The 25,898-nt window shown below is 41.6% G+C and overlaps 3 protein-coding genes across 9 annotated transcripts; 2 read left to right on the top strand and 1 right to left on the bottom strand.

Moving 5' to 3' along the window:
• The first annotated feature begins 3,583 nt into the window (after nt 1-3,583).
• marchf7 (membrane-associated ring finger (C3HC4) 7) lies at nt 3,584-14,369 on the top strand. 4 transcript variants are annotated; one of them, XM_057337651.1, is made up of 11 exons: nt 3,584-3,634; nt 6,761-6,957; nt 8,986-9,135; nt 9,577-9,739; nt 10,239-10,415; nt 10,590-11,670; nt 11,745-11,914; nt 12,186-12,289; nt 12,510-12,611; nt 12,733-12,781; nt 13,632-14,369. In XM_057337651.1, exons 2-11 carry the CDS (start codon nt 6,775-6,777, stop codon nt 13,718-13,720), a joined length of 2,268 nt encoding a protein of 755 aa, XP_057193634.1. In that variant the 5' UTR covers nt 3,584-3,634; nt 6,761-6,774; the 3' UTR covers nt 13,721-14,369. The 4 variants fall into 4 exon arrangements, with proteins under 4 accessions (XP_057193634.1, XP_057193633.1, XP_057193636.1 ...); XM_057337650.1 differs by having other exon boundaries at nt 13,620-14,369; XM_057337653.1 differs by lacking the exon at nt 12,733-12,781.
• A 108-nt stretch (nt 14,370-14,477) lies between these two features.
• fam171b (family with sequence similarity 171 member B) lies at nt 14,478-21,223 on the top strand. The gene is made up of 8 exons (XM_057337654.1): nt 14,478-15,250; nt 16,389-16,622; nt 16,896-16,988; nt 17,539-17,691; nt 17,908-18,078; nt 18,243-18,356; nt 18,510-18,633; nt 19,023-21,223. The coding sequence occupies exons 1-8, from the start codon at nt 15,088-15,090 to the stop codon at nt 20,233-20,235; spliced, it is 2,265 nt and encodes a 754-aa protein (XP_057193637.1). The 5' UTR covers nt 14,478-15,087; the 3' UTR covers nt 20,236-21,223.
• A 156-nt stretch (nt 21,224-21,379) lies between these two features.
• zswim2 (zinc finger, SWIM-type containing 2) lies at nt 21,380-25,639 on the bottom strand. 4 transcript variants are annotated; one of them, XM_057337657.1, is made up of 10 exons: nt 25,244-25,639; nt 25,099-25,175; nt 24,980-25,020; nt 24,663-24,876; nt 24,431-24,566; nt 24,183-24,295; nt 24,016-24,100; nt 23,783-23,886; nt 23,516-23,684; nt 21,380-22,701 (listed from the first exon to the last, which is right to left on the bottom strand). In XM_057337657.1, the coding sequence occupies exons 1-10, from the start codon at nt 25,391-25,393 to the stop codon at nt 22,111-22,113; spliced, it is 1,680 nt and encodes a 559-aa protein (XP_057193640.1). In that variant the 5' UTR covers nt 25,394-25,639; the 3' UTR covers nt 21,380-22,110. The 4 variants fall into 4 exon arrangements, with proteins under 4 accessions (XP_057193640.1, XP_057193638.1, XP_057193639.1 ...); XM_057337655.1 differs by having other exon boundaries at nt 24,431-24,876; XM_057337656.1 differs by having other exon boundaries at nt 23,783-23,853; nt 24,431-24,876.
• Nucleotides 25,640-25,898: the final 259 nt, after the last annotated feature.

Genomic DNA, 25,898 nt, shown 5'->3' with positions numbered 1-25,898 from the left:
TGCACTTCCCGAAGCTGCACCTTTGTGTTACATGTCCTTGTTCTTAATGATCTCATTTCATAAGACTTTCTTCCAGACCTACCCTTCCTGTCTAGTGTAACAGCACATTGCATAATATCAACCGAAAACACGCGGCTCTTCTCGCTTTCCGTTTCTCAGAAAACCTATTGAAATGATCACGCCAACTGTCAGTCCGCATCAAACCTCCGCGTACGCAACAACAACGTCTGCTTTCATTCCTCGTCTCAGCTCAATGAAGCTTGTGCTCCGAGCAGCGTTCTGAAGATCCTCCTTGTCATGTGATCAAAACTAGGCCATCAGCAACACCGTGATAATGGCTGTGTCTCAACACCACGGCAACATGCTCGTGTGCGAGCGTCAGTGTGTGTTCAAGTGTGTCTTTATCCCCCGTGAGCCATCCGTCGCCACGCAGCGGGGTGGTTTTGGGTGGAGCACGGATAATCACAGCAGTCTCTGTACACCTGGAGGACTGGAATATAATAAACAACTAACACATACTGTTCCCATCAGATCTACCAGCTCGGCACTTTCCCAGAGACTTGAGAACCAAAAACAAAGACTCGGTGGCAACAAAGAAGAACCACAGATGAGATCTCTTTACTGAATCAGTGAAATTCAACGGAGAGCAAATGGAAATTGCATCTCAGAGTCATGACAAATGTGTCTGTCATTAGAGTTTGAGAAGAGATGTCAACAAGTGAGCGCAGATTTGTCAATACGATTGAAGATCTCAATATGAACTCAACAACACATTTCACATCGAAGTTACTCAAATCCAGATGATTTCACCTCGACAATCTGCATTCGTTTCGATCCTCAAATGAGACGCAACAGAGAATCTCCTGAGCTATGATAAACTGTTCCTCTGACGGTGTTTGCACAGTAATATGACATGAATCAAGTGAAATTTGTTTGCGTTACGCAGCTCTGTTGTACAGCGATGCACCGGCGCAGTGATTTGTGGATTTGCGTGTGATGTTCAAAATGAAAAAGTAAACCGAAGCATGTGTTTTCGCTTGTTTGAATTGCGGCACTTGTCGACAATCAGTCACAATCACGGAGAGCAAACAGAAGTGTCTGAAAGCTGGCGCTAATTTGGCGTCCACTGACATTTCTCGTGGAGCAGATGCTCTGCGGAGAGCTTCTTCACAAGACTCTGAGAGGAACAACACGTCACGTGGACGGGAGGTCAGAGAAACATATTCTCACCCGCCACTCTATTTTTAGGGCCGGTGCGCTGCGTGGCGGACTGAAGTGGCACTGTGTTCTTTGTGAAAGCGTGACCCGCCGAGGTGCGTTCATGTGCCGTGAACCTCGGCCAGGAAAGAAAAAGCAGGAGAGCGGGAGGAAGGCGTGGGAAAGCTCTGGTGAACAAGTGAACGAAGAACGCTGGAAAAGCCGAGCGGTCTGCAGGCATTCCTTTGTGATTACACATCTGTGGAGAAAGAGGCCAGACATTCTTTCAGCTCGCTTGTCTAAAGCTCCTGACTCCTAGCCCCGATCACCTCGCCCGCCGCTCGTGAGCATGCCGTGCTCTGAATCAGACTTCTTTTGGTTTTAAGGTCTGTGGACGCTGAAAGCTTCCATCACACACCATCAGAGAGAAGAAGCAAGTGCCCTTTGAAGTAGACGTGTATTTTTAGTGTTTAAGGCTTCTTCCCTTCCTCTTTTAGAAGCATAAACGTCGCAGGTCTTTCTTGATCCAGTCATGGGTTGGTGGGAGGCAGAACATGACAGCAGACGGACAGGACAAACGCTGGTGGGGGTTGTGCTTCTGTTCTGTCTTTGTTCTGATGGTGACCTCTTCATCGCAGGCTCTTTGTCACCATGTAAGGATTAGAGTGAATGAGAGCGCTACCTCTCAGACCTCTTAGGGTTTCAAACCGTATAATGAAATCTCGTATAGCCTTAAGGCAATTTGGTCCTTCTGGATAAAATACAACATTTGGAGTTTACTTTTGAGGATTTAGAAAAACATGAAATACTCAGTTAGACTCCCAAAACTTGGACTGTATAAAGAAGCACCTTGCATAGGACTAGTGTAAAGCGGTTAGTAAGGAGCTGGTTTAGGGCTGCGATCAATGAACCAATTCAAACATAATGTGTTTCTGAGATTGCGTGGATAATGACTAATGTTGTTCTTGTTGAATCATATTAACACACATAATACATTGTGTGGATTTATAGATACTGTAAGTTGAATTACAGCAGCAGTTGTGTTTGCAGTCCTCATTAATGTGGTTTAATTAACATAGTGACAGGATGAATGCCATGTGGCTTTGAGCAAACACAAGACAAACAGCGCTGCTATCATCATTACAGAATCATCAAATCATGCATCCTACAGCCCCCTGCTGGACAACCACACAAATGACTGCAGATGAATAAAATACTGACATATACACAGATTATGAATATGATTCTGCCCGCTTTAATATGTTCACAGAACACATGACTTTACACATGCACATCACCTTGCCTTGCTTCTTCATTGAAGCTTTGCAACCTAGAGTATATTTACTTGATATGTAACTTAATATAAATATATTTATGTCACAAATAAAATATTGAATCTCAAGAAATCAATAGAAACTATTTATTGGATTGAATGGTTGTAATGTATTACTTAGTGGAATGGAGACACTAGAACGCCATTCTACTGGGAATAAAGGAATTTTGTACTGATGGTTCATAATGGTATCTGTCATGGAAACCTTCAAATTAACCTTTTTACCAAAGGTGTACAAATGATTCATTATCACATTTGACAGTATTTGTAATTTTAACATTACCTGCATTACGTACTTATTTTTAAACAACTAAATTATTTCTTATTTTATGGTTCTTATTGTTTATTAGGTCTCCCTATCCTTTCGTATTGTTTCTTAGTATTTAGGGTATTTTAGTTATTGTGCATTCATTGTTACTGTTATTACTCCTGGTTTGTTCCTTATCTTGTATTCATACCCTAGGCCCCGGTTTCACAGACCAGGTTTAAAACTAATCCCAGACTAAAATGAATTTTGAGCAGTCTTAACGGAAAATGACATATCTTAAAATATGTCTGTGTCATTGTTTTGTTTTGTTTTGTTTCAAGACATCACATCAGTAATGGTTTTTTCTACGGCATTTAAATAAACGTGACTTAAATAGCCTAAATTAACTAAGGCATAGTCCTGATTTAGGCTAAGCCTTGTCTGTGAAACCGGGCCCTAGATGTCCTGACAGGAAATTAGAAGTTTGTTGTATAGTACATATGCCAGTAAAGATCTTGAAAGTTGAAATTATTTTGCTTACCATAGATATACATTACACGTCGCACTGGCCGTTGAATCGTATGTAACCGTTATGTCATTTTATTCAGAAAGACCGCAGCTCCCCGTTCACTTCTTTGTATTCATAGAACAGTAAGTGTTGACCTTCCCAACATGGCGGCGGGATTGGCGGGCGAGATTTCGAAACGCGATCTTTAACTGGCTGGACCGCCTGTCAATCACCTTCAGTTAGAAGCGATGCGCGTTTCCGGTCGGTGTTCGGTTTAAATCACGTGACGCTTCCTATATCAACACACGGACGCCATTATCATTAGAAGCGGAGCGACGGAAGATCAGAGGTGAGTTCACATACGGAAGACTCTTAAACACGATGAGACTTCAACGCGCAGCGTTCGTTAAATCCGTAATATAAACCTTTACGATTCGATTGCGGAATAAAACCGATTAATTATTGTTTTAGTTGCGAAGTAGACTGACTAACAAAAACAAGGCCTGAACATCTGGCGCTTTATTAATGCGAGCTGCGATCAAACGCGTCCGGTTTAACGGATCGGTGTGCGTGCGATGCGTTCTGTCTTTTGTATTCGAGCAAACGTTAATACCCGTTAATCTAGTTCACGGTGCTTGTGCTGTCAGTTCTTAACAGGTTTAAAATCAAACCGAATGTGTTACGGGTTGTCAGTGTGCACTAGTTGACGCTCAACATTTTTTGGTGTTGTGTTACAGACTGATGTAATAGACTAGACATCAGTGTTGTGTTGTGTTGAAAAAAGAGCACATTGCATGTAGAAATGAAGTTAGTTGAAATGTTCAACCAAATGTTTTTGCACTAGTTGCATAATAAGCAAACAAGTTCACAGGGCTTCATGTGCTTGTTTTGTCATGTCTCCTGTTACAAACACACCTTCATGTTTATTGAGCTCTTCTGTTTATTAAAACAACAATAATTTATGGTTGTCAAACGTGTGTAAACTTGAGTAGGACTGGGTACTGATGAAGTTAAAAAGGTGATTCAGCCTGTATCGAAAATTCTGTCATCATTTATTCTCCCTCATCTGTATGCGAGTCTTTCTTGTGGTTTTGTGTCCATACAATGAAAGTCAATGGGGTTGAGTGTTTGATGATCAACATTCTTCAAAATATCTCGAAACGTAGTCCTACAGGTTTGAAGTGGCATGAGGATGAATGAATCATATTTGGGTGATTTTTAATTCTGGGAAAGGTCTGTTTGTATGATGTAGTGTAATAACATTTATCCAAATAGCCAATATCAGCCCCAGGATATTCCTGTGCTGTTTTTTCACATTACACCTGACTGTCATGACTTGATGTTAAGTTTAGCTGTGTTCTGGCTTTGCAGACGCGTGTTGGAAAAAGTTCAGTGTACAGCAGTGGGTCTTTATTACAGGATGCTGCTATTTTGATATTGTACTGGAGAGAGAGAGAGAGAGGGATATTTATAGATGACTGCAGTATGTATGGGGCGGTTTACAGTGGGGAAAGAGTGCATGATGGGACATAACAGAGTGTTAATGTGTCAGCTTTGGTGAATAGACCATGGTGTCTTTTCTCATGGTGTCATTTTAATACGTTTACATGCATTATGCATACAAGAATATTCTCTGATGTTATGATTATAATGTCATGTGATCAGATTTTGGTTATATTCAGTGATGTAAGCGTCAGGTAACCTCATTAATCACATTTACTTAATGAAATGTAAAGAATATCTGTTAAATATATCTGCACCCGGGCGCTGCAGTGATAGCTGCCCACTGCTCCGGGAGTACGTGTGGTCACCACTTGCTGTGCGTGTGTTCACTACTCTCTGGATGGGATCAATGCAGAGGTCACATTTCGGGTATGGGTCAACATATCTGACTAATAGGTCACTTTCACTAAATGTGTTTTTGTAAACACTTAATGGGTTAAGACTCTATTTCATTTCTGTATGGTCTGTCGATTCATCTGAAAACTCGATCTGAATTTGTGTCTCATGACCTACTTTTAGGGCTGTCAGTTTTCTGACGTTTTAAAGCTATGAATGAGAAATAACACTGCGTCTGCTCCGGGCGCGACGTGACGCGACAACGGCTTGTTCTTAATGGGTTTGTCATGTCGCATCCAGTCAGTGTGGACAAAATGTACAATTATAATATTTGATAATGCATTTTTATTTTTTAGTGTTATCTCATTTTTTATAAGCTTTTTTTCAATCTTTAACAAAACGTTTTATACAATTAAGTTAAAGCTTTTCCCACATTATAACCCCTTACCGCCAAAATAATGAAAATTATAAAGCAACATAAACAATAATTAAGTACAGACAATAAGTAATAAAAAAGCCAATAATAATAAGTAAAATCGAGTAAAAATAATAATAAATAATAATTAACAAGCATTGTTTAATCTTTACGATGTTACACATTTACTAATACAATATCATATAGGAAATCTGTGACATATTCATTATGGTCTTTACATTGTAGAAACACACAGCAATGGTGATCATGTTTAAACCAGTTTCCACGAATATATATATATATATATATATAATTTCCTTTAAGAGGGAGAGTCTTTACAGATATGTCATCATAGTTTGCCACGTCTCATAGAATCTTTGGAGAGATCCCTTCATTAAATAGTTAATTTTCTCTCATTTCAAATGTAAAACCAGGTCACACATCCACTCTGAAGCTTTAGGTGGGTTTACTGACTTCCGCTCAATTAATGTTCTTCTCCTCGCTGATAAGGTGGCAGAAGCGCTAAAATTTTACCTTGCTTGTCAATAATACTTTGCGTTCTGTTACACCAAAAATAGCTACTTCAACACTGGGTTTTATTTCTAAATTAAATGCATCATTTAGTCTTTTATCGCGCCCGGTGTAGACACGGTGTTATGTGTTGATTTAACAGTCTTTTCCGAAGACAAAAACAAAACAAGTATGTATGCGTCTTTATTCAGAAAATTCTGCTGACATGTAAATATTTCAATCAGACATCAATGATGATGTGACTGATCTCCAGCTCATCTTCTTAAAGGGACCGTTCATTTCAACATTTATTCACCTTCATGTCATTTCAAACCTGTGTGCTATAGATATTTTGAAGGATGTTGATAATCAAACAACACTGAACTCCATTGACTTCATTGTATGGACACAAAACCACTGAGACATTTCTCAAAATATCTTCTTTTGTGTTCCACTGACGAAAGAGTCACATACAGATTTACAACCACATGACGGTGAATAAGTGATGACAGAATTTCATCTTCTCTTCTCATGGTCACGCTGAAAGCACTCTTAAAGTTCACGTTTGTTCTGATTTCATGTCACTTTTAATGTTTGAAAACCTGACTGATGGTTAACTTGTCATATCTGGCAGGTTTCGGAGGACTAAAGAAACACCTCAAGGTTTCTCTGTGACGATCATTGTTTTCTTCTTGGTGTTATGTCTTTCAGGGTGCAGTTCAGAGATGGATTCCAAGTCTCGCCGTTTCCCGTTCAGTGTGTCCAGCTCGTCCACGCTGTCGTCTCCCTCGTCTCTGTCCAGCTCGTCTTCAGCTCACGGTGCGAGTCGGCTGTACGGCAGGAGCAGTGTGTTGGGTAGAGATTGCTTCAGCAGAGACACTTCTGTTAAACTCGACTCCGACTATCAGGTAGAATACACTTGTGTCTCTAGATGTTCTATCTCAATCCGTTCTTTCAGTGGAAAATAACTGCTGTCATTCAAACCTTTCAATGCTTTTTGTACCTGTTTGTTTGTTTGTTTGTTTGTTTTTACCCTGAAGTTTTGTTGTTTCCACCAGAAAATCTTCTTCACATTTTTGCCCCCAGTATTTACTCATTTTCCTCTTTTATTTTAATTTATGAAAATCAAAACTGCCAAGTTTTGACCCATATTGTAAATATTTTGTTCGCGTGTAATTGATGCTTCTACTACTGCTCTTCTGGTTGTAGAAATGCATTTTCTGTAAAGCAGCTTTGAATCCATACGAACAATTGAATGAAGTCATTCACGGTTGTTGCTGGCGTCACACTGTACCAACAGGATCCCAGCTAATCGTCGCTGTCGCCGTTGCTGTGCAATCTTAGTTGTCATAATGTACAACAATAAAAACATCTTAAAACAAACTCATTCAAGACGTCTTCAAGAGGTCACAGTTTCACTCGTTGCCTAAACGTGTATGGCGCCAACCACACGTTATGTCATTACAGCCAGCACACTATAGGCTACTGCTACTGTAGTTAAATGGACACTTCACCCAAAAATGAACATTCTGTCATCATTTCCTCACCTTCCTCGACTCCCATAGTAGGACAAATTACTTAATCATTTGTTTTGTTCTGTTGAACATAAAAGAAGATATTTTGACGAGTCAATGGGTGTCGAGATCTGTCTGGTTACAAGCATTCTTACAAATATCTCTCTCTGTGTTCATCAGAACAAAGACATTTATACAGATTTGGAACAACTCGAAGGTGAGGAAATGATGACAGAATGTTCATTTTTGGGTGAAGTGTCCCTTTAACTAACGCAGCTAGAATGTGAGATTATAAATGCACACTAATTTAGCTTTTTAATGATGTGACGAGTGAATGAACAGTGTTGCTGTATTCCAAATCACTTTCACATCCTGAAAATATACTTCAAATGCCTATTGCAGACCTTCATATTGCTTTTGGCTGAAAGTACACGTCATTTTTTTCCCCAGAAATGATTATTTGACGATAAATATTCTTTAGTGCAGTGGGAGCGCTTTGACTGATGTCGGACATGGCAAAAGGGGGCGGGCTTTGCAAAGGTCAATTCTGACCTGAAGTTATAAAACAAATAATCCAAAAATCAACTGCGGGTAGTTGACAGAGAAACCGTACTATGTGTCCATATGGTGGGATGGTAACAATTTAGAATTATATTATTTCATTAAAATGTATAATAAAAATGGCATGAGAGAGATTTATTTTCAATTTTTTGTCATGTAGGACAGATGTAGGTTTTTGTTGTTGTTGATTTTCCCTCAGTTTCTGCTCTGAGTTTGTGTTATAAGATTTTGTTATTGTTGTAAGTTTGGTTAGTTTGTGTTTGTGTGTAGTCTGTGAATGTTCTAGAAGGTGTGCTGGCTGTGTGTCGTGTAAGTGCGGCTCTGTGGGAAGGTCTTCGTGTTACACTGGTTGGGTTCACTGGTCTTTTTATAGGTCATGTGAGATTCTTTGCCCTGGTGACGCTCTAGAGAAACTTAGAGTTCTTTGTCACTCTCAGGAGTGTTTTCAATAGCTCGTGTATTGTCTATTTCTGTACTTCAGTGGATGTTGTACATGAAGTGACCATTTAGGTCCCGTCCATAACAAGTTTGCCAAAGGGGATTTCTAACCTGATAACACACCAAAGAACCGAGACGAGACCTGCTGCAGTGGCTTTTGTGTTGATGTTATAAGGACACGCCAAGAATAACTAGTTTTTAAAATCCTTGTAAGTTTAGGAATAGCTCAGCCAAAGATCTACATTTTCTCATCATTTATTTCTCCCTATACAGTGTTCGTAAATCTGAACGTGACTCTCTCTTCAGCGGAACACAAAAGAAGAAACCCAAAACAAACCCAACCCTTCATTTTAACATGACTTGTGTGTGTGTGTGTCCTAAATAATGTTCACGTGTGTGATGTGTGGATCTCTGATGTTTCAGAGCTCTCGTCTGATTGGCTCACCAAGAGGATACCGCTCGTCTGAAAGCGGCTGGAAACTCTCCACACCTCTCTCTCTCTCCTCGACCTCCTCTACGTCTTCCTGTGATCGATCATGGACACAATCCTCCAGTGGGGACCGAGTTAGACTTGTAAATACTTTGCTTTCATCTTCATTCAATAAAGAAGCAAGTTTTCCGTCCTCAAATGAAATCAGTTGAAATATGTGCTGTCTGCAGTGGCTGATGTTGTGTTTTTGATCCGGACAGTTTGTGTGACGCATCTCCAGAAATATTGTTTTTGGTTCGGTAACAGTTTAACGCAGGCTTTGTAAACAATCTAAACGCATGGCGTGTGTTTGTGTGTGTGTTCATGTTTGTATATCCCAGTGGGGACCTAAACCTGAATACACACCAACTCATGGGGACCAAAATTGAGGTCCCCACGGGCAAAAAAGAACCATATTTTTTAAAAATCTAAGTTTTCTATGATCTTTAGGGTTAGGGGATAAAATATACAGTTTGTACAGTGTAAAATGCATTACGTCTATGGAATGTCCCTGTAAACCACCAATACCAACGTGTGTGTTTCAGACTGACTCTGAACGGAGATTAGGAACCTACTGTGGACTTCTCGGCACGTCTCAAGACACCGAATCTAAGAGAGCCAAACTGTCCTACACCAACAGACCATCATATCAGCTGAGCAGCAGATCTCCATCAACATCTACACCTGCCAGCTCATACTCCACTATAGGTAAGTGCTCCTGTGATGTTCATTCAAAACACACGGCTGTTTTATGTGGCACGTGCTTGTTATACACGTGACACAAAATTGAATCATCATTGCCCCCAAAAGAAGTTTGGAACACTTAATGAACAGTATTTCTTTCACATTTCGTTCGGGTGCTGATTGGCTAAAAACCTTTCTTAAATGACTTGCTGGTCATGCGGAATACTTGCTTTGATATTCTGTTAAATATGAAAGATGTTGAGTGTGCCTTATACATCGAATGTGTCTCTGTAATGCATTTACATTTACACATTTGGCAGACGCTTTTATCCAAAGCGACTTACATTGCTTTATCCTATACATTTATACATGGGCATGTGCAATCCCTGGGATCGAACCCACAACCTTGCGTTGTTAACGCAATGCTCTTACCACTGAGCTACAGGAAAGCTATATATATATATATATATATTATATGTGATGTGATATATGTGATGGATTACCACATTGCGTTTGCTTTTAGATTCATCATGGAAGTCAAGCATTAGTCCTTTATCTCGATCGTCCTCTTCATCATCATCCTCCTCCTCCTCCTCGTCCAATCCATCAGAGAGTCTGTGGTCCCGCAGGGATCTGGAGAAAAGAGTGGATTCAGGATCGAGCTCCAGTTATCGGCCCAGTGGGCTGACTTCATCACTGTGTATGATCACCTTCTTCTGTAATAGTCATCTGATGCCTGCGTACCAAATAAATACAGGAGCACAGCTATGCTTGAATTGTGTTCTTTGGACATTCAGAATGATTTCATTTCCACAACTGACCAATCAGAATCAAGTATTCCAGAGCACTTACACATGTACATTTTTTGTTTCAGATCGCTCCGACCGAGTTACTTCCACCTATGCACAGGGTGCTAGACCCAAAGAGAGCCAGTACTCCTCCTACAGGGACAGCGGATCTAGTCGGCGTATTTCAGACAAGTACCTCCCCTCCCCTCTGGAGCGCAGCTCTCACTCTCTGACCTCCGACTATCAGCCAAGTCTTTACACCCGAGATCCAAAACGCACCAGCTTGACCTCCAGCAGAACCTCCAGCTCTGTCTCCGAACCCTCCCACATCTCGTCCTGGAGCTCCACCCCGTACACGCCCCTTACTGGACGAGGCTCCAGCCCACCTCCCTTTAGCCCTGCCCCCGCTCCGCTCTCCACTCAGAGTAGCGGTGACTCCGATGGCAGGCGGACGACCAGACGCCTGCTGTCCCGGCTCTTCTCTCGCCGCTCGAGCCAGGAGCCAAGCTCCAGCTATGTCTCCGATTCAAGGTCGTACGACTCCGGCCCAGACGAAGCCCCGCCCTGTGAAGCCCCTCCTCCTGTCAGTCGAGAGAATTTGGAAGCAGAGCTGGGGAGCTCTGACCCGGTTCAGGGGTTTTCGTTTCTGCGCAGACGCGGTCCGTCCCTCGCTCCCGTTCAGGAGAGCGCCGCGGTGGAACATGAACCGGAATCTCTCAGGGCTTCAGGGGGTTTGGCTTGGCTCAACTGGAACCGTTGCACCCCTCTGTTCTCTCGCCGCAGAAGAGAAGGCCGTGATGAAAGCGCCCGTATGGAGCCTCGCCGCTCACCCCAGTTCTCTGTTAGCGCTGGAGACGGGCGTAAATCTCCTGACCGGGGCGTGGGTCATGAGGTTGACGATGATGAAGAATCGTCATCGGAGGGCGCCGAGGCGGCAACCTCTGCCGGAGCCTCGGGTCATTCTGCATCACTGCTGCAGGACTCTGCCCGTCTGACTGGGCGGAACAACGGCTTTGGCAGGGGGATGTCCAGCCCACTCTTCCGGATGCCTGAGAATGTAATCATTGGTGTGGCAGCAGAGGGGCGGAGTCAAAGTAATAATGAGCAGGTGAAGGAGAAGCCCGCCCCATCCAGAGACCCGGAGAGACTGCGGAAGATTCAAGAGAGGTGAGTGTGTTTTGGGAGGAGACGTTCGACATTTCATTTGCTGAGATTAACCACACCCTCTTTCTGCTGTGTAGCCTGCTATTGGAGGATTCAGATGAGGAGGAGGGAGATCTGTGCAGGATCTGTCAGATGGGGCAGCAGTCGAGTTCAAACCCTCTGATTGAACCCTGTAAATGCACCGGCAGTCTGCAGTTTGTGCATCAGGACTGTATTAAGAAATGGCTGCGCTCCAAAATCAGCTCGGGTACGACTGGCATCAAAAATGACACATTTCTATATCAAGGTTTATTTTGTTTTAATCTAATGCCCTTTTTTATTGCCCAGCGAAATGTTTATTGCCCACATTTTCAGCAGTGTTTTAGTCGTCTTGTCCTTTATGGAAAAAGTGCCGTGGTGTGAGTCTGGTGATATTTCAGATGGTGCTTTCATAAACCATAATGCTCAATAAATTTAAATCTAGCAGTAATGAAACACGTCTTGTTTTGATGTACACGCAGTTTTTGTCTGTCACGCAGGCTCAAACCTGGAGGCCATCACTACCTGTGAACTGTGTAAGGAAAAACTGCATCTGAACATCGAGAACTTTGATATTAATGAACTCTACAGATCTCACGAGAGGGTGAGTGGACCAAAAACCAATAAAGCACAAACCTGCATGTGTGTTGTGTATAATGGTTTTATTCGGAACGTATTGAATCGTTTGATTTGGAATAGTATCATAGAGTCGTGTTTGGTCTGATTCTCTTTCACAGCCGGGTTCCTTTTTTAAAATCCTACAGTAATGGACCGAGTGGCTTTGTGACGTAATCTTGCTGTTTGTCTTTGTGTTGTTTCCTCAGTCGGAGTATGAGTTCATCAGTTGTGGTCTTTATCTGGTGGTTCTTCTTCATCTGTGTGAACGGAGATTCTCTGATGTTCTGGGAGCAGTGAATGATGCTGGCGTAAGTGCTTCTTTTCTTCATGTATTCTGTACAGTACATTGGCTGATGTGCCTGATCCATCACACGTGGCGTTCTGAAAGTGTACGTGTTAAACCTGAACGTTTTCCCCTCTCTCGCTCAGTTTTTCAACTTGGCGAGAACTCTGCACGAACACATGGATGATCTTGAAAGTACGTCTTCAATCACTTCTGCATTTATCGTTGTACTGCACCTTTTGTAAATCTTGTCATTTTGTAATCTCAGCTTGTTCTTGACATGTATAGGTAAGCACAGATATTAACACTGTCTGCGGATGTGTTGCTGTGTGCATTTACTACATACTGTAGGTGTATATGAAGAGAAGGTCTGATTTGGTATTGAAATCATAGTGTTGACCAACTTTATTTTGCACTCAAAACAACAAGTGTACGTGTTGCATTATTGCTTATCATTAGGGCTGCAACTTCAGCATTTTGGGGAGATTGTCTTAGCCCTTCAGATAAATCTACAAAAATAATGTGTGCAAAAAATGGTTGCAATATTTTATACGGCTAAAAAAACTAAGAATCAAAACGACTAATGGTTGAGAAGAATGAACATTGCTGACCACTTCCTATAATCTTTTATTTTCCTTTATGGATCAGTCTTTCCTTGCTGATCCTATTAATATTCTTGTTTTTAACGTTACGTGTCCAATTATGTTTTTTAAATCAACAATTAAGATGCTTTTCTCTGTTGTATTGACACGCTCCATGAAAGTAAGTCTCATTTGAAGATGAAAGCGACATTGCATCAAATTAAATGAAGAGTTTTGTCAAGTAGATTTAGTGTTGTAAAATAGAATTCTGCAAAAAAAACCTGTCAATCAAGTTGAGCAGCAAAGCATTTAAAAAATAATTTACTGTGATATTAAAACCCTCTGTTTGGAGAATTTGTGTGGTCATAATGCAGTTATGTGCTGACTGTTTTCATGATGTTTTATTTGACCGTTGAATTGTGGGTGTTTATTGGCGTTTCTCATGCTCACAGGTTTATTTACAGAATCTGATGAAGATGAGGAAGAGGACAGCAGACCATCCATCGACTTCTGTGACCTGGAGGATGAGGACGATGAAGAGGAGGAGGTTTAATCAGGTGGTAGGGGGTGTGGCTTAGCAGTGTGTCTCCTCCCACTTCCACTTCTCCACTTGTGTCCTCCTGACTTTGCCAACATCTGATTGGCAGGGTAACTACTGTCTCGGCCTATCACAAGGCTTTCAGATATATGCAGATAAGGTGTTGATGGGAGCTGTTTGGATCCCATTTGAATTAGATGTTCTGTTTTGTGTCCGAGGACGGTGAGCACTCTAAAGCTTTATTCAGTTAAACAACACAGTCCGGCTAACTGTCCACCACCACGAGTGCTTTACATGGATTAGAGGATTATGGGAGATTTGTGTTCTTACACTGGTGTGTTGGTGAAAAGCTCATCTGCTCATTACCAGGGCTGCGTGAATATGAAATGTTTGGTTTCAATATAATGAAAGAAAATAGATCTATAAAAAAGTCATTAAAACCTTGGTTTTGTTTTTGTGATTTCGCGTGTTTGAGTTGGATTTTTTTTGTCAGCAGAAGGGTGAGTGGAAAACTTTTTTTTTTTTTTTTTGAAGCCTTTCTCTTCACGGAGGACTTTTTCCACAGTCTGTTTGTATGTTGTATGTACGTTGCTTTATGAGAACATTGTGATGCGCTTCAATTGATTACAATAAAACGGAGGTCTTCAGATACCTCGTGAACCTACACGCTCTTTTAGACTTCTGTTACCGTTAATGGGCAGTTTTTCTGTTCATGGTGAAACTTCATGGTTGTGCACTGGCTTTCTGTTAATTGTACATTTACTAGTTTAGCTTTTAATGTTAGAAACATATTGTGCAACCCCAACCCTTACAACACGGCTCTTCTGAAATGACGCTTGGTTTTAGTCACACACATGTACTGTGTGTGTAAGGTAAATATTTGCTTTAATCTGCCGTTTACGTTTATAAACCATTATACAAATTCCCTTTATGTAGTGTAGTTTGGATCTTATTCCAGGTGCACATGCTCCAGATAACATCCCTCTGATATTAGACACCCACAGACACCATTATAGTTTACCTTAAAATCAATACAATTCCCATTATAACCATTAAATCCAGTATAATTACTCTGATGCTTTCGGAGGTTTATATTTTTCTCGGCAATGTATCGTGTTCGCTAGAGAGTCGTTTATATTTGTGCGATTCATAGAAGTATTGACACATCTGACGTGTGATTGATTCTATTGTACAAACACACAGTAGAGAACAGTAATAGTCTTCCTCCAGCAGATGGCGTCGCGTGCGCCAGTGTGACTCCAGCATCCGTTCATCTGTTCACTCGTGAACCGCGACGTGACCATGACACACACGAGCACCTGAAGACGGACAAAAACAACCGCGTTCTCGTCCTCCGTGGGCGCAGTGATGTCTGAGACGCCATGCCCGATCTGCCGCTCCGCCTGCTGCTCGCGGCGCTGATCTTCTGCGGGGACGCGTGCGTGGGTCGAGCGGAGGGTGGGGTGCTCGCCCACGGCCTCGCCTCGCTGTCGGAGGAGGACAATGGGAGCGACGCGCGGAAGGATGCGACGGAGTCTGTGTCAGGTAACGCGCGCAGCATCATCTGCATCCCCAGCATCAGCACCAGCGCCGTGACATCAGCCCGTGACTGCGGCCGTGTTTTCATCATAACAAAGAGCTCTTCAGTCGCGGGTGTGCTTCTGTTGTTATCATACAGGGCCTTATCCGTTACGACATGGATCTATTATTAACAGCTCTCCATTTCACGATGCATTCTAGTTTTATTTACAGATGATATGACTTATCATTTTTAGTAATTATCCCAAACGTACGACGCTATACTGTTCACACAGATGAAACGAGATGAGAAGACACATCAAGCAAAGAACAAACAGCGGCCGACACTTTTATTTACTATGAGAGACGGTAACTTATGTTAGATTGAATGGAGCATCGTGGTCATATTGCTCAAGTTATTTTAGCAGGATTTGTGCAAGGAAAATAAAAAGAGCTTTTGAATTTTAAATGTGATACAGCCCCTGATGTCATGTGGTCATTTTCTGTTGTTGATAAATGAGCATCTTTAAACAAATGTTTATAAATAAGGTGTCCGTCTTGATGGTTTTTAGGCCTGGTTTCACAGACAAGGCTTAAGGCTAGTCCCAGACTCAAATGAACTTGCTCAGAAATATCTTAAAATATATCGGTGCCCTTGTTTGGTCTCGAGATGCGCACCAGTAACGTATTCATCTAAGGTATTTTTATGAAAAGAGACATAAATATCTTAATTCAACTAAGCCGTGTCTGTGAAACCGGGCCCTAATGTTTGCTTTTAGTCCACGACATGTTGTTTCAGAAATCTAGCCATTATAAAGAACAAGGTGTGTTTTTAGGGAGGTTTTTATGACGTCATCATTTAAATGGAGGAGTTTGTCTGACGGATTTTGCACTGTCAGCAATTTTGAAGTCTGTCTGACTGATGGTCGCATCAAAGCTTATTGTATTCTACAATCACCAACACATTGTAGCAGGAATTAAATGAAATTATTATGCTGTGGGTTTAAATGTCAATTTATGAATGTTAATACAAGTATGTTTACTAGTCTGTATTTACGAAAAGCTTCTTGGTCTCGATGCTTTCTGTCACCGCTCATTCTTATGTATGATGTGTAATTGTCAAGCATGTGTTTTTCTGTGTCTGTGACCTTCTCGTGGTCTCTAGGCTCGTCCCTGACGCTGAAGGTTTGGGTGAAGGATTCGTCCAGTCAAAGGTTTCTGAAAGGAGCTCTGGTGTGTGTGTTTGTGAACGGATCTCAGATTCACTCCAGTCAAACTCTGGAGAATGGAGAGGTCACTCTTACCGTCCCATATCACCTCGGATTGACCCTCAACCTGGTGGCCCGCCGGGAGGGTTATGTGCTCAGCCAGCTGCCTTGGAAAACCAGCAAGATGCCCAGTAAGCCTCACAAATGTCCTGTAAACATGTACACAAGTCCTCTTCATTCCTGAATGTTTTAGTTTGAAATGTCATTGGTTTTGAATCGGTAAGATTTTCAATAATGAGAAACAAAAAGGATGGCGAGGAAGCTAGACAGATCCATTTTGAGGCACTCTGACTTGCTGTGTAACACCCAGCTTTAAAAACCACCAAACACACGGAGAAATTCATGTTATACTGGTTTACCAAGAGAAAAAATTGTGCTAATTCAAGCTTTGATTTTTTTTGTAGTTTTTTCAGTCATTACGATGTCCCTGCGTCCTCAAACTCAAGGAAACATCTGGCTGTTTGAGGACACTGTGCTGATAACTCGAAAAACATCTGGTATGTCAAAAAAAAAACATTTACAGGTTGTCTGTCCAGCCTTCCATATGTGCTGTAATAGAAATAGTTTTCATCTAGTACTTTCAATATCACATTCATAATGCCACTATAAAAAATGATATCATGTTATTGCCAACTAACTTTCATTTCATTACATTACATATTTTAAACACAATTGTTTTCATGTTGAAATTCATGTTCCTGTAGTTCAGTAGGTTTTGCATGCTGCTATAGCAACAACAAAGTCACGGCTTCAATTCTCAACATATATCTGAGAAAATCTAATAATATCCACCTGTGTCTGTCAGACGCACAACTGTAAATAGCATATCTTTTGTATTTATGCAAGAGATGTTTTTCTTCCTCAGTTTAAAAAAAAGATCGATGCTTTTGCTTTTTACATGCAATGAAAGTGAAGGAACATGGAAGAAGGGAAGGAAGTAATTCGGCATCGGTAAAACGATGCTTCAGTTTTATGTCTACTGCATTCAGTGGAACTGCTCCGTGTGTGATTGAATTGTCATTATGTTTATTTTCACATGTTTCACAGATCTGTCATTTCAACCAAGTGTTCAGTTTAACAAAAGTCTTCTGAAACTGCCTGAGAACAGCAGCGCGTCCATGTTGACGGCGTACCTGACATCTGCAGCTCTGCTTACAGAAAAAGACTCACATTTCTTTACTCTCAGCCACAGCGTTACAGGTGAGAAACTAATCTGTCCATTTAACCCTTTATCTTCTCAGCTTCGTTTGGATTCAGATGTTAATGAAATGTCACTGATCACAACATCTTATTGATTTGGTCATCTCAGTCGGACTTAAAACGTCATGTGATTTTACACTGTAGACATAATTGTGATGTCTAGATCACAAATAAACATGTCAGTAGTTTGTAAAGGTCTTCTGTTACTCGTTACAGGTTACAGAAATGTGAAGTTGAGTCCGTTGGTGATGATCAGCGCTCAGTTAGTGTCTAATGGAAATGAGGTTGACGTCAAAGGTCCCGTTCAACTGACTGCACCACTTCCCCATCACACTCATCTCCAATCCTCCGACACCATTCCTGCATGGACCTTTGATATGACCACAGGTGACGCAACTTCATCTCGAGACTTGTGTTTATAACATGTTCAAACTCATCCCACGGAGTCATACCTAATGTGTTTGTAGAAGGAAACATTGGTTCATTCATGTGTGTTTGAGCTTCATGATGTGTATGAAGGTTTTGAGCGCTTGAATGTTCTTTTACCACAGGTACGTGGGTGAATAAAGGTCTGGGAACTGTTCGGATGGAGAAAAACGGCCTCGTGTGGACTTATGTAGCACCTCGTGTCGGGATCTGGATAGCAGCACCATCACCATCCTCAGGTATCGATCAGTTTGTGTGGATTCAAACACATGATGAAACTACAGAAACAATATGTTCTTGAGATATTAACTGTAAACGTCATTCATCACCACTGATGTCGTCTTCTGTTCATCTGCAGCTCTTTAACAAGATCTGTGTTTGTGTAAATGTAGGTTTTATGGGGTTTGCGGGCTCAATGGATTTCATTTCTTACCACACATACCTGCTGGTTGGTATCTTGGGAGGAACTCTTGTCATAGTCATTGGATTCTTATCTGTGATTGTATTTCACTGCAGGTAAGAGTTCACTTCAACACACAAACAGAAAAGTGGAAGTTCACCCAAAAATGCTAATTCTGTCATCATTTATTCTCCTCATGTGGTTGTAAACCTGTCTGTGAGTTTTTCTTCAGTGGAACACAGAAGAAGATATTTTGAGAAATGTGGTTTAGTGTTCAGACGATGGAAGTCAAAGGGGTTCAGTGTTTTCAACGTTCTTCAAAATATCTTCTTTTGTGTTCTGATGAAGAAAGAAACTCATTCAGGTTTGACATGACACGAGGGTGAAATTACATGATCAAAGAATTAATAGTTTTGGTGGAACCGTCCCTTTAAGGCAAAATGTTGAATACTTTGGATGGAAGTTGAGGTTAAATACAGATCGATCCTTTCCCATCATTTGACAGAGATTTGAACCGTGAGGCCAGGAGAAGGCGATGGAATTCCACCAGACTCACGGTACTGAAGAAAGACCAGACCACCTCCACCAGCACGGATGAGACTCAAGAACTCTTCTTTCGCAATGGAGATCGGTCTTATTCATTGGCTGCGAGAGCCATTGGGCAAGATTCGTCAGACTCCCCGCGACACCAGGCCAATTACAACATTTATGTGGAAACTGTGGGTCGGCCGGTGGGCAATCTCTATGAGAACATTGGATGTGTGGGATTGGAAAGCTTCAGAGCACCAGCGTCTAACCTCTACATTAACAGCGATGAAGTGGCAAAGCTTCGAGAAAGGTCAGAACAGAGTGGTGCGGAGAATGTGGTGTTTAGTGACAAGCTGTTCCATATCTACAATCAGCCCGTAGCTATCATGCAGGCCCCAGAGCTCTTTAATGCCCAAACAGACCCTTCCGGAAGCAGATCTGCAACTTTCCCAAGGAACGGCATGGAGCATGGACAGCATCAGACAGAGAGAAACTTAAAAGACGGGTTCACCCAGACGATGTCCAAAGTCCCGCAGCAAGACAGCGATGAACCGCAGGCCCTGGAAGGAGCTCAGGCCACTGCCGCTAACCCGGGCCTGTGGGGACGCTACAGTCATCTCCTGGAGTCCATGTCTGTCCCGGGAACCTTGAACGAAGCAGCTAGAATGGGGCCTTTCCGAGGGGAACTCCAGGGAATATCGGAGCAGACATTGCTGGAGCTCTCCAAGGGCAAGCCCTCCATTCACCCGCCCCGCGCCTGGTTTGTGTCTCTGGATGGTAAACCGGCAGCTCAAGTCCGTCACTCCGTAATCGAGCTTCAGGGACGTCATCGGCCCGGCAGCAGCAACGACACAAGCCTGGACTCTGGAGTGGACATGAACGAGCTCCAGCAGCCGTTAAGGAAAAGCGACGAGCCGTCGAGCGCCAGCTTGCCTAAGATCAGTGCCAGTCAGGAGCAGGACTTGAGCAGCAGTGAAGTCGGGAGTCCCGAGGACACGTCCCTGAGGAACACCCTGGAGAGCAGCAGTGCCACCATTCCCAACATCCCTGAAGACCGGGACCCGGGCGACACCTCCAGCAAGTCCAAATCTACACCTCCACCGTGGAGGTTGCGGAAGGTTCGAGATAAGAAACTAGAGAAGAAGACGTCTCGACACATGAGGGATGAGAGACCGCAGACGAAACACTAGCTGAATAAGACGTGTGTATGTGTAGCTTTATGGTGTCTGATCAAAATAATCAAAATTGCCTTATTATAGAAACATCAGGAAGAATGAATCGAACACAAACGTCTGTCTTATCCTGCCCTGACTCGTCACTGGCTGTATTCAGTATTTTTTCGGTGGTTTATTTGGACGAAATTTTGCAGCCACAGTGTTTTTACGAACTTCTCTTTCAACATATTTGTTTATCTTCAAAAGTCAAGGTATGTTATGTGTATATATCTACATCTTTCCAAACATTTGTTGTCCTGTGAGCACAATGCTCTTCTAGTTCGGGCGATTAATTTTCATTCTAAAATTGCATTGATACGAATCAGTTTATTCATTAAAATACACAGGAAACTGCCACAGAGTGTCATGAACACAAGACAGCGATGGACTGAGAAACTGAGCACTGTAAACACAAAGTGAAGCACTCGATCCATATGTGTGAGTTTTTTGAGAGAGCGACTGAGGTGTCATTTTTACACCCTGTACTTCTTTACTGTATTATTGCTAGTCTCATGTGCATGCGTTCATCATTTAATGTGTTCATGTGTAAGAATGTAGACGACGTCTCAGGTCATGACTCGGGCACGTTTTAATGATTCTTGTGCTAATCTGTGTTTTGGGTTTAGAATATTTAATCTTCACAAACAAATCAGCTCATGCACTGTTGGATCTTTACTATTTTTGACAGTTTGTCTCTTTATTCATGAGAAACAAGTTCGTTGTTGACAGGCAGCAAATTAAAATAACATTCGACATTTTAACCGAAGTTTGACTGAGAAAGAGTGAAGATTGTTTTTCATATCAGTTATTTTGCATCGTAGCGTCTCTTATTTACGAAACTGTAACATTGATTTATATTCGGCTGTTTAATATATTCAATTGTAATATACTAGTTTGTAAGGATTATGATTTTGTGGATGCTTTATGACACAGCTTGTAATCTGCCTTTTTGTGCACATTTAATAAAGATTATAAACTGACAAAATTCTGGAGTTTTATTTAGTGAACAACACATTACTGATCACACTCAGTGTTTTTTGGGAACATAAATGAACATTCAAATATTACAAAATGCTCACAGATTTGAAATAACGTAGTCTCTTGTATAAATATAAATGTCAATAAGGTTGTGTTGAAGAATTCAGGATTTCTCTGATATCTTTGGCCTTTCCATGTAGTGAAGGTTTAATTCTGGAATTACAGAAGTCTTGAAACCGGCTTTAAGTCGTTTACAGTCATACTGCTGGAAAGCTTTTTAACTTATCATCCGTCACCCCTTACCAATGCTATACTAATATTCAACAATAACACTGTTATTAAAAGCTCTTATTATAAGATTCTGGTAACACTTTACATTAAGGTACCCTTCATAAAGCATTTATAAATGAGTTCATTAATGATTAATAAGCCATTTACAAATGAATTATAAAGCGGTTATAACTGCGTGAATAAAAAGGGGGATTCTAATGAAAAACCTGCCAAATAGTGATCCATTTTAACTCGTATGTTATAAATGCTTAATAAATGTATTTATTCATTATTTATTTGACTCGAAAGCAGATTCATTATTATCTTGATGTTGTTTGCAATATAGGCTGTCAGACGGGAGACTGTAGGGTGCTCACTATTTGGCAGGTAATTCGTTGGAATCCCCCTTTTTATTCATGCATTTGTAAATAACTTATTAATGATTAATGAAGACACTTCATAAAGTGTACCTTAATGTAAAGTGTTACCAAGATTCTTTTATAAGATCTTATTATAAGCACGCTTTACGTTCTAAAACAATAATCTTTGTAATGGAATTTGAAGGATTATTTAAAAAAGGTGGAAAGATAGTTGCGGCATCATTTAATGTAAGTGACCCTTGTGACCTGACTCATTTCGTCTCTGATGGGGTATTTGTGGGGAGCATCTACTCTCGGTGGTCTCGTCTGAAGGTGTGGCGGTGCTGGTAGGTTCAGTATGGGTCACGTCGAGTCTTCGCTGCTCTGTGTGCTGTTTAATGCTGAATGTTGCGGCTGGGTTTGCTCTTCTCTCGGCCGCTGCAGATGATAAGCCTTTATTCGGTGGTTTAATATGACCGTGTTTCATGACAGTCTTTCTAGAGAACGGTTCTATGTGAGAACTGTGAATGTAAAGATCCTGTAAACCCTGAGAGAGTGATTTCACAGAGGATGGACCCTCGCACCCTGACACACGTGTGCCGGGTCTCAACACGGATGAAGCGTGACCTTTCTGAACCTGTAAACCAATACATGGAAGAATGAATTCAGAGATGTGTGGATCTGTGCGCTTGCTCCGAGTGACACCAGGAGGAGCCGGAGAGCTTTGTGTTCGGCCGACTCTGATGTTCCATGTAAGAGGATTGTAGATGACATGAAAATCCAGCGGACAGCAGTTTGACTTCTGGATTAATGCATCGATGCAGTCAGTATGAAACTACAGAAAAAAGAAATATAATCATAATTTTGCTTCGAAAGTAAAAGACAGAAGGTATATTTGCTCAATCTTTTGATGAAGAGACTGTTAACTATGAAAGTATTCTAAGTATACTTGACTTGGTAGTTGTGTTTACTCTTTTGACTGAGTAAAGTAAAAATACCTATTAAATATAACGCCTACTAAACTAGTGGTTTACAGAGAATATACTTTTAAGTGCACTTCCATCAACTAAAAGTGTGCTACAAGTATTAAACTATCAGACCTAGTTCACTTGTAGTATAGATGCAGTACAAACAAAATATACAGAAGTACACTTAAAAGTAGACAAGTAGTACGAAAATATTATATATTGATATTAGTATACTTACTACACAAAGTATACTTAAAATATACTTGACCATTACTTAAAGTCCCCGTGAACCGGAAGTTGCGATCGTTTTTACTTCCGCATTTTGACGCATTTCAGAGTTAAATGGAATTTCGAATGAGAAAAATTGTGGGCGTAGCGTTCGTCTTTCTCTGCTATTTGATTGGATGTGTAAAAACAGCTGTTGAAAGTTGAAGGGGAGGAGTTAACGGATGCTCCGCCCAAGCCATCTAACATAGGCGGAAGTGCATTTTCAGATTTTAACTAAAGATTATGAGGACACACAAATTTTAAAAAGAGAATGACCCACATTGATTAACTATTTACAATAAACAAAAATATTTCATGCAAAAAATAGGCATTGGAATTTTTTATTTCACTGGGACTTTAACTTCATGAAACGAACCCTAACTTTTTTTATTTTTGTATTAAAATGTTCGTTACCTTGTGTTTGCAGGGAAGAGATCTGACGTTCTGAGCCGTCTGAAATCTTGACAGGCAGATCCGACACTGCACACCCGGATGAAGCAGTTTGGATTCTTTTCGGACCCTCACCATCGGCAAACTCTTCATGACGTGATTCGGGACAACATCACACGTCACGGCGGACACGCTGCACGCGAACGGGACAGGAGACGCGAAACAAACATTTACAAACAGAAACTGCGTGAAGAATCGAAATAAAAGATGCTGTGATATACACAGACAAACCTTCTGTCCATCGTGTGTTTGTCCATCATCCGCGTTTCTTCAGAGACGGCCTGCCACGAATGACCTCTCTTCTGCACAAACACACGTTTTCTCTCTGTTAAACTCTGTTTAAAGAACATTACTGCATTGTTATGGAAATGAGAAGGGATCATGGGAAATGTCACTTTTGACTTGATGAGACGTACGCTGCAGTTTTAGGTTTCAAACAGAGATGGCGACAGAGAGACACTCACCGTTCGACACGTGAAGGAATGCTGTGGGTGAGCGTGTCTCCTGAAGCATTTCTCACACAGGTGAAAATAACTGCATTCTGTACACCTGCAGACATCACCATCACCAATCTGACACTGAATTCGGCATCAGAATGAATGTGAATCGCCTGTTTGTGCTGAATGCCTACTTGAAACACTTGCCGACGACAGGACAGACCCCGCAACCGTTACACACCACTCCAAGATGTTTATCCAGACACTCTCGCTCATAATAAGTACACACATCTGCCGAGTTTCTCACCTGCCGTGCACAACACAACACAACACAACATTACAGCGTCTGTGGTGGCTTTGACTGGTAGAGAATGCACACACTACAGTGAGCTAGGTCGTGAGGTGTGAGCGTGTGTAATGTCTCACGACACGTGTACTTTACTTCTTCCTTTAGTTGCGTTAAAGTGCCAAAGTCATCTCTGCAGAGCGGACACTTCAGCATGCGTGAGTTCAGTTTCGTCTGGTGATCAGCCCACACCTTCATGCATGAAATATGAATGTTGTTTCCGCAGCCGAACCTGAACAACAACAACACCGACACCGACGTCATGGGTACGGTCTGATGGAATATTTCGGAGTAATCTTCATTCACATCTGCAATAAAAGAAACGTACCGGCAGTAAGTCACAGGCAACTTTTTCAGCAAAAGTTCTTCTTGGCAGACGGGACATAAATCATCCTTCTCGATGGCTTTCTGACGGACACGCCCGTCGTCCTCATCTGGTTCGGGGCATGATGGTCTGTCACTATGGGATGTCGTTTTGGTGACATGAAGCCCTTGTAAGAGGTCTAGGATCTGTCTCTCTGCAAGGCCGTACTGAAAACAGTCTGAAACGCAACAAAACACTTTCAAACACACCACATGCCAATCTGTTCCAGGATCAGTCAGTGGAAACATGCGTGGTCTTATTTTAGATGGGAAAACACTTACATTCATGATCTCTGGGCAGCCGAAATTTACGCATCAAAATCCTACAATGAAGAGATGAGATTGGGTAGGACAGGGTAAACATGGTGTCTAATGTTGTTTAACCCAAAGCATTTGTTTACCAGCAGATGTGTTGACACAGGTCTTTCTCTTTCTGAAAGGTGGGACAGGTGCACGTGTGTGGATCACCTAAGCAGACCTTTAATAGTAAACTGCGTCATTAAATCATATGAAACGTCCTTCTAAATGGAAACCACGTGGACTTACTTTATATTGTTTGGAGTCTCCGTCCTCCTGCAGGAGAAAGCCGACGGGTCCGACCTCTCTGAGGATGAGGATGGTTGTGTTCAGAGCTCGGTCCTGATGACTGTGGGTCACGTCACTCACGCATTTCCTCCAGGCTGTTTTCCGGAACATTATTCCTTAGAAAGGTGGATTCGAATTAAACCTGGAACGTTTTCTTACATATATGATTCAGGTATGTCGACATGTGATTCATTTAGGTAAGTTGCGAAACGCATTGAAAGTTCAGAACACTCGTGGTTTGCGCTTTGAAACATTTTGTTGTCAAGTTGACTTGGTTTGGTTTCTATAGCAACTGACTGCGCTGCGCGTGCTGCGCGTCACCACTAGATGTCACACCCACAACATTTTTGCGACGCTGTCCTGAACGATCTACCGGCATTTGACATCGCGAGAGTCTTTATTTTTACATTTATATTCTCTCAAAACTAAATAATTCTTATTTGAGCTACATTACATGTTCATTAATGCACATACAGTAAATCCGAACCTTAGTTTTTAATTCTTAAAAAGAGATTCAAATATATCAATTCTTTTCAAAAGCCACTATATGTGAGTCCTTTAACATGTGTGACCCAGTCTGTGAAAGCCATGCTAAAGTCATTTTTTGTCATTTACT

This window comes from Triplophysa rosa, linkage group LG7 (assembly GCF_024868665.1).
Source record: "Triplophysa rosa linkage group LG7, Trosa_1v2, whole genome shotgun sequence".
Taxonomy (NCBI): Eukaryota; Metazoa; Chordata; class Actinopteri; order Cypriniformes; family Nemacheilidae; genus Triplophysa; species Triplophysa rosa.
Note: the sequence above shows the minus strand (reverse complement) of the source record. Positions and strands in the feature narration are given on the sequence as shown.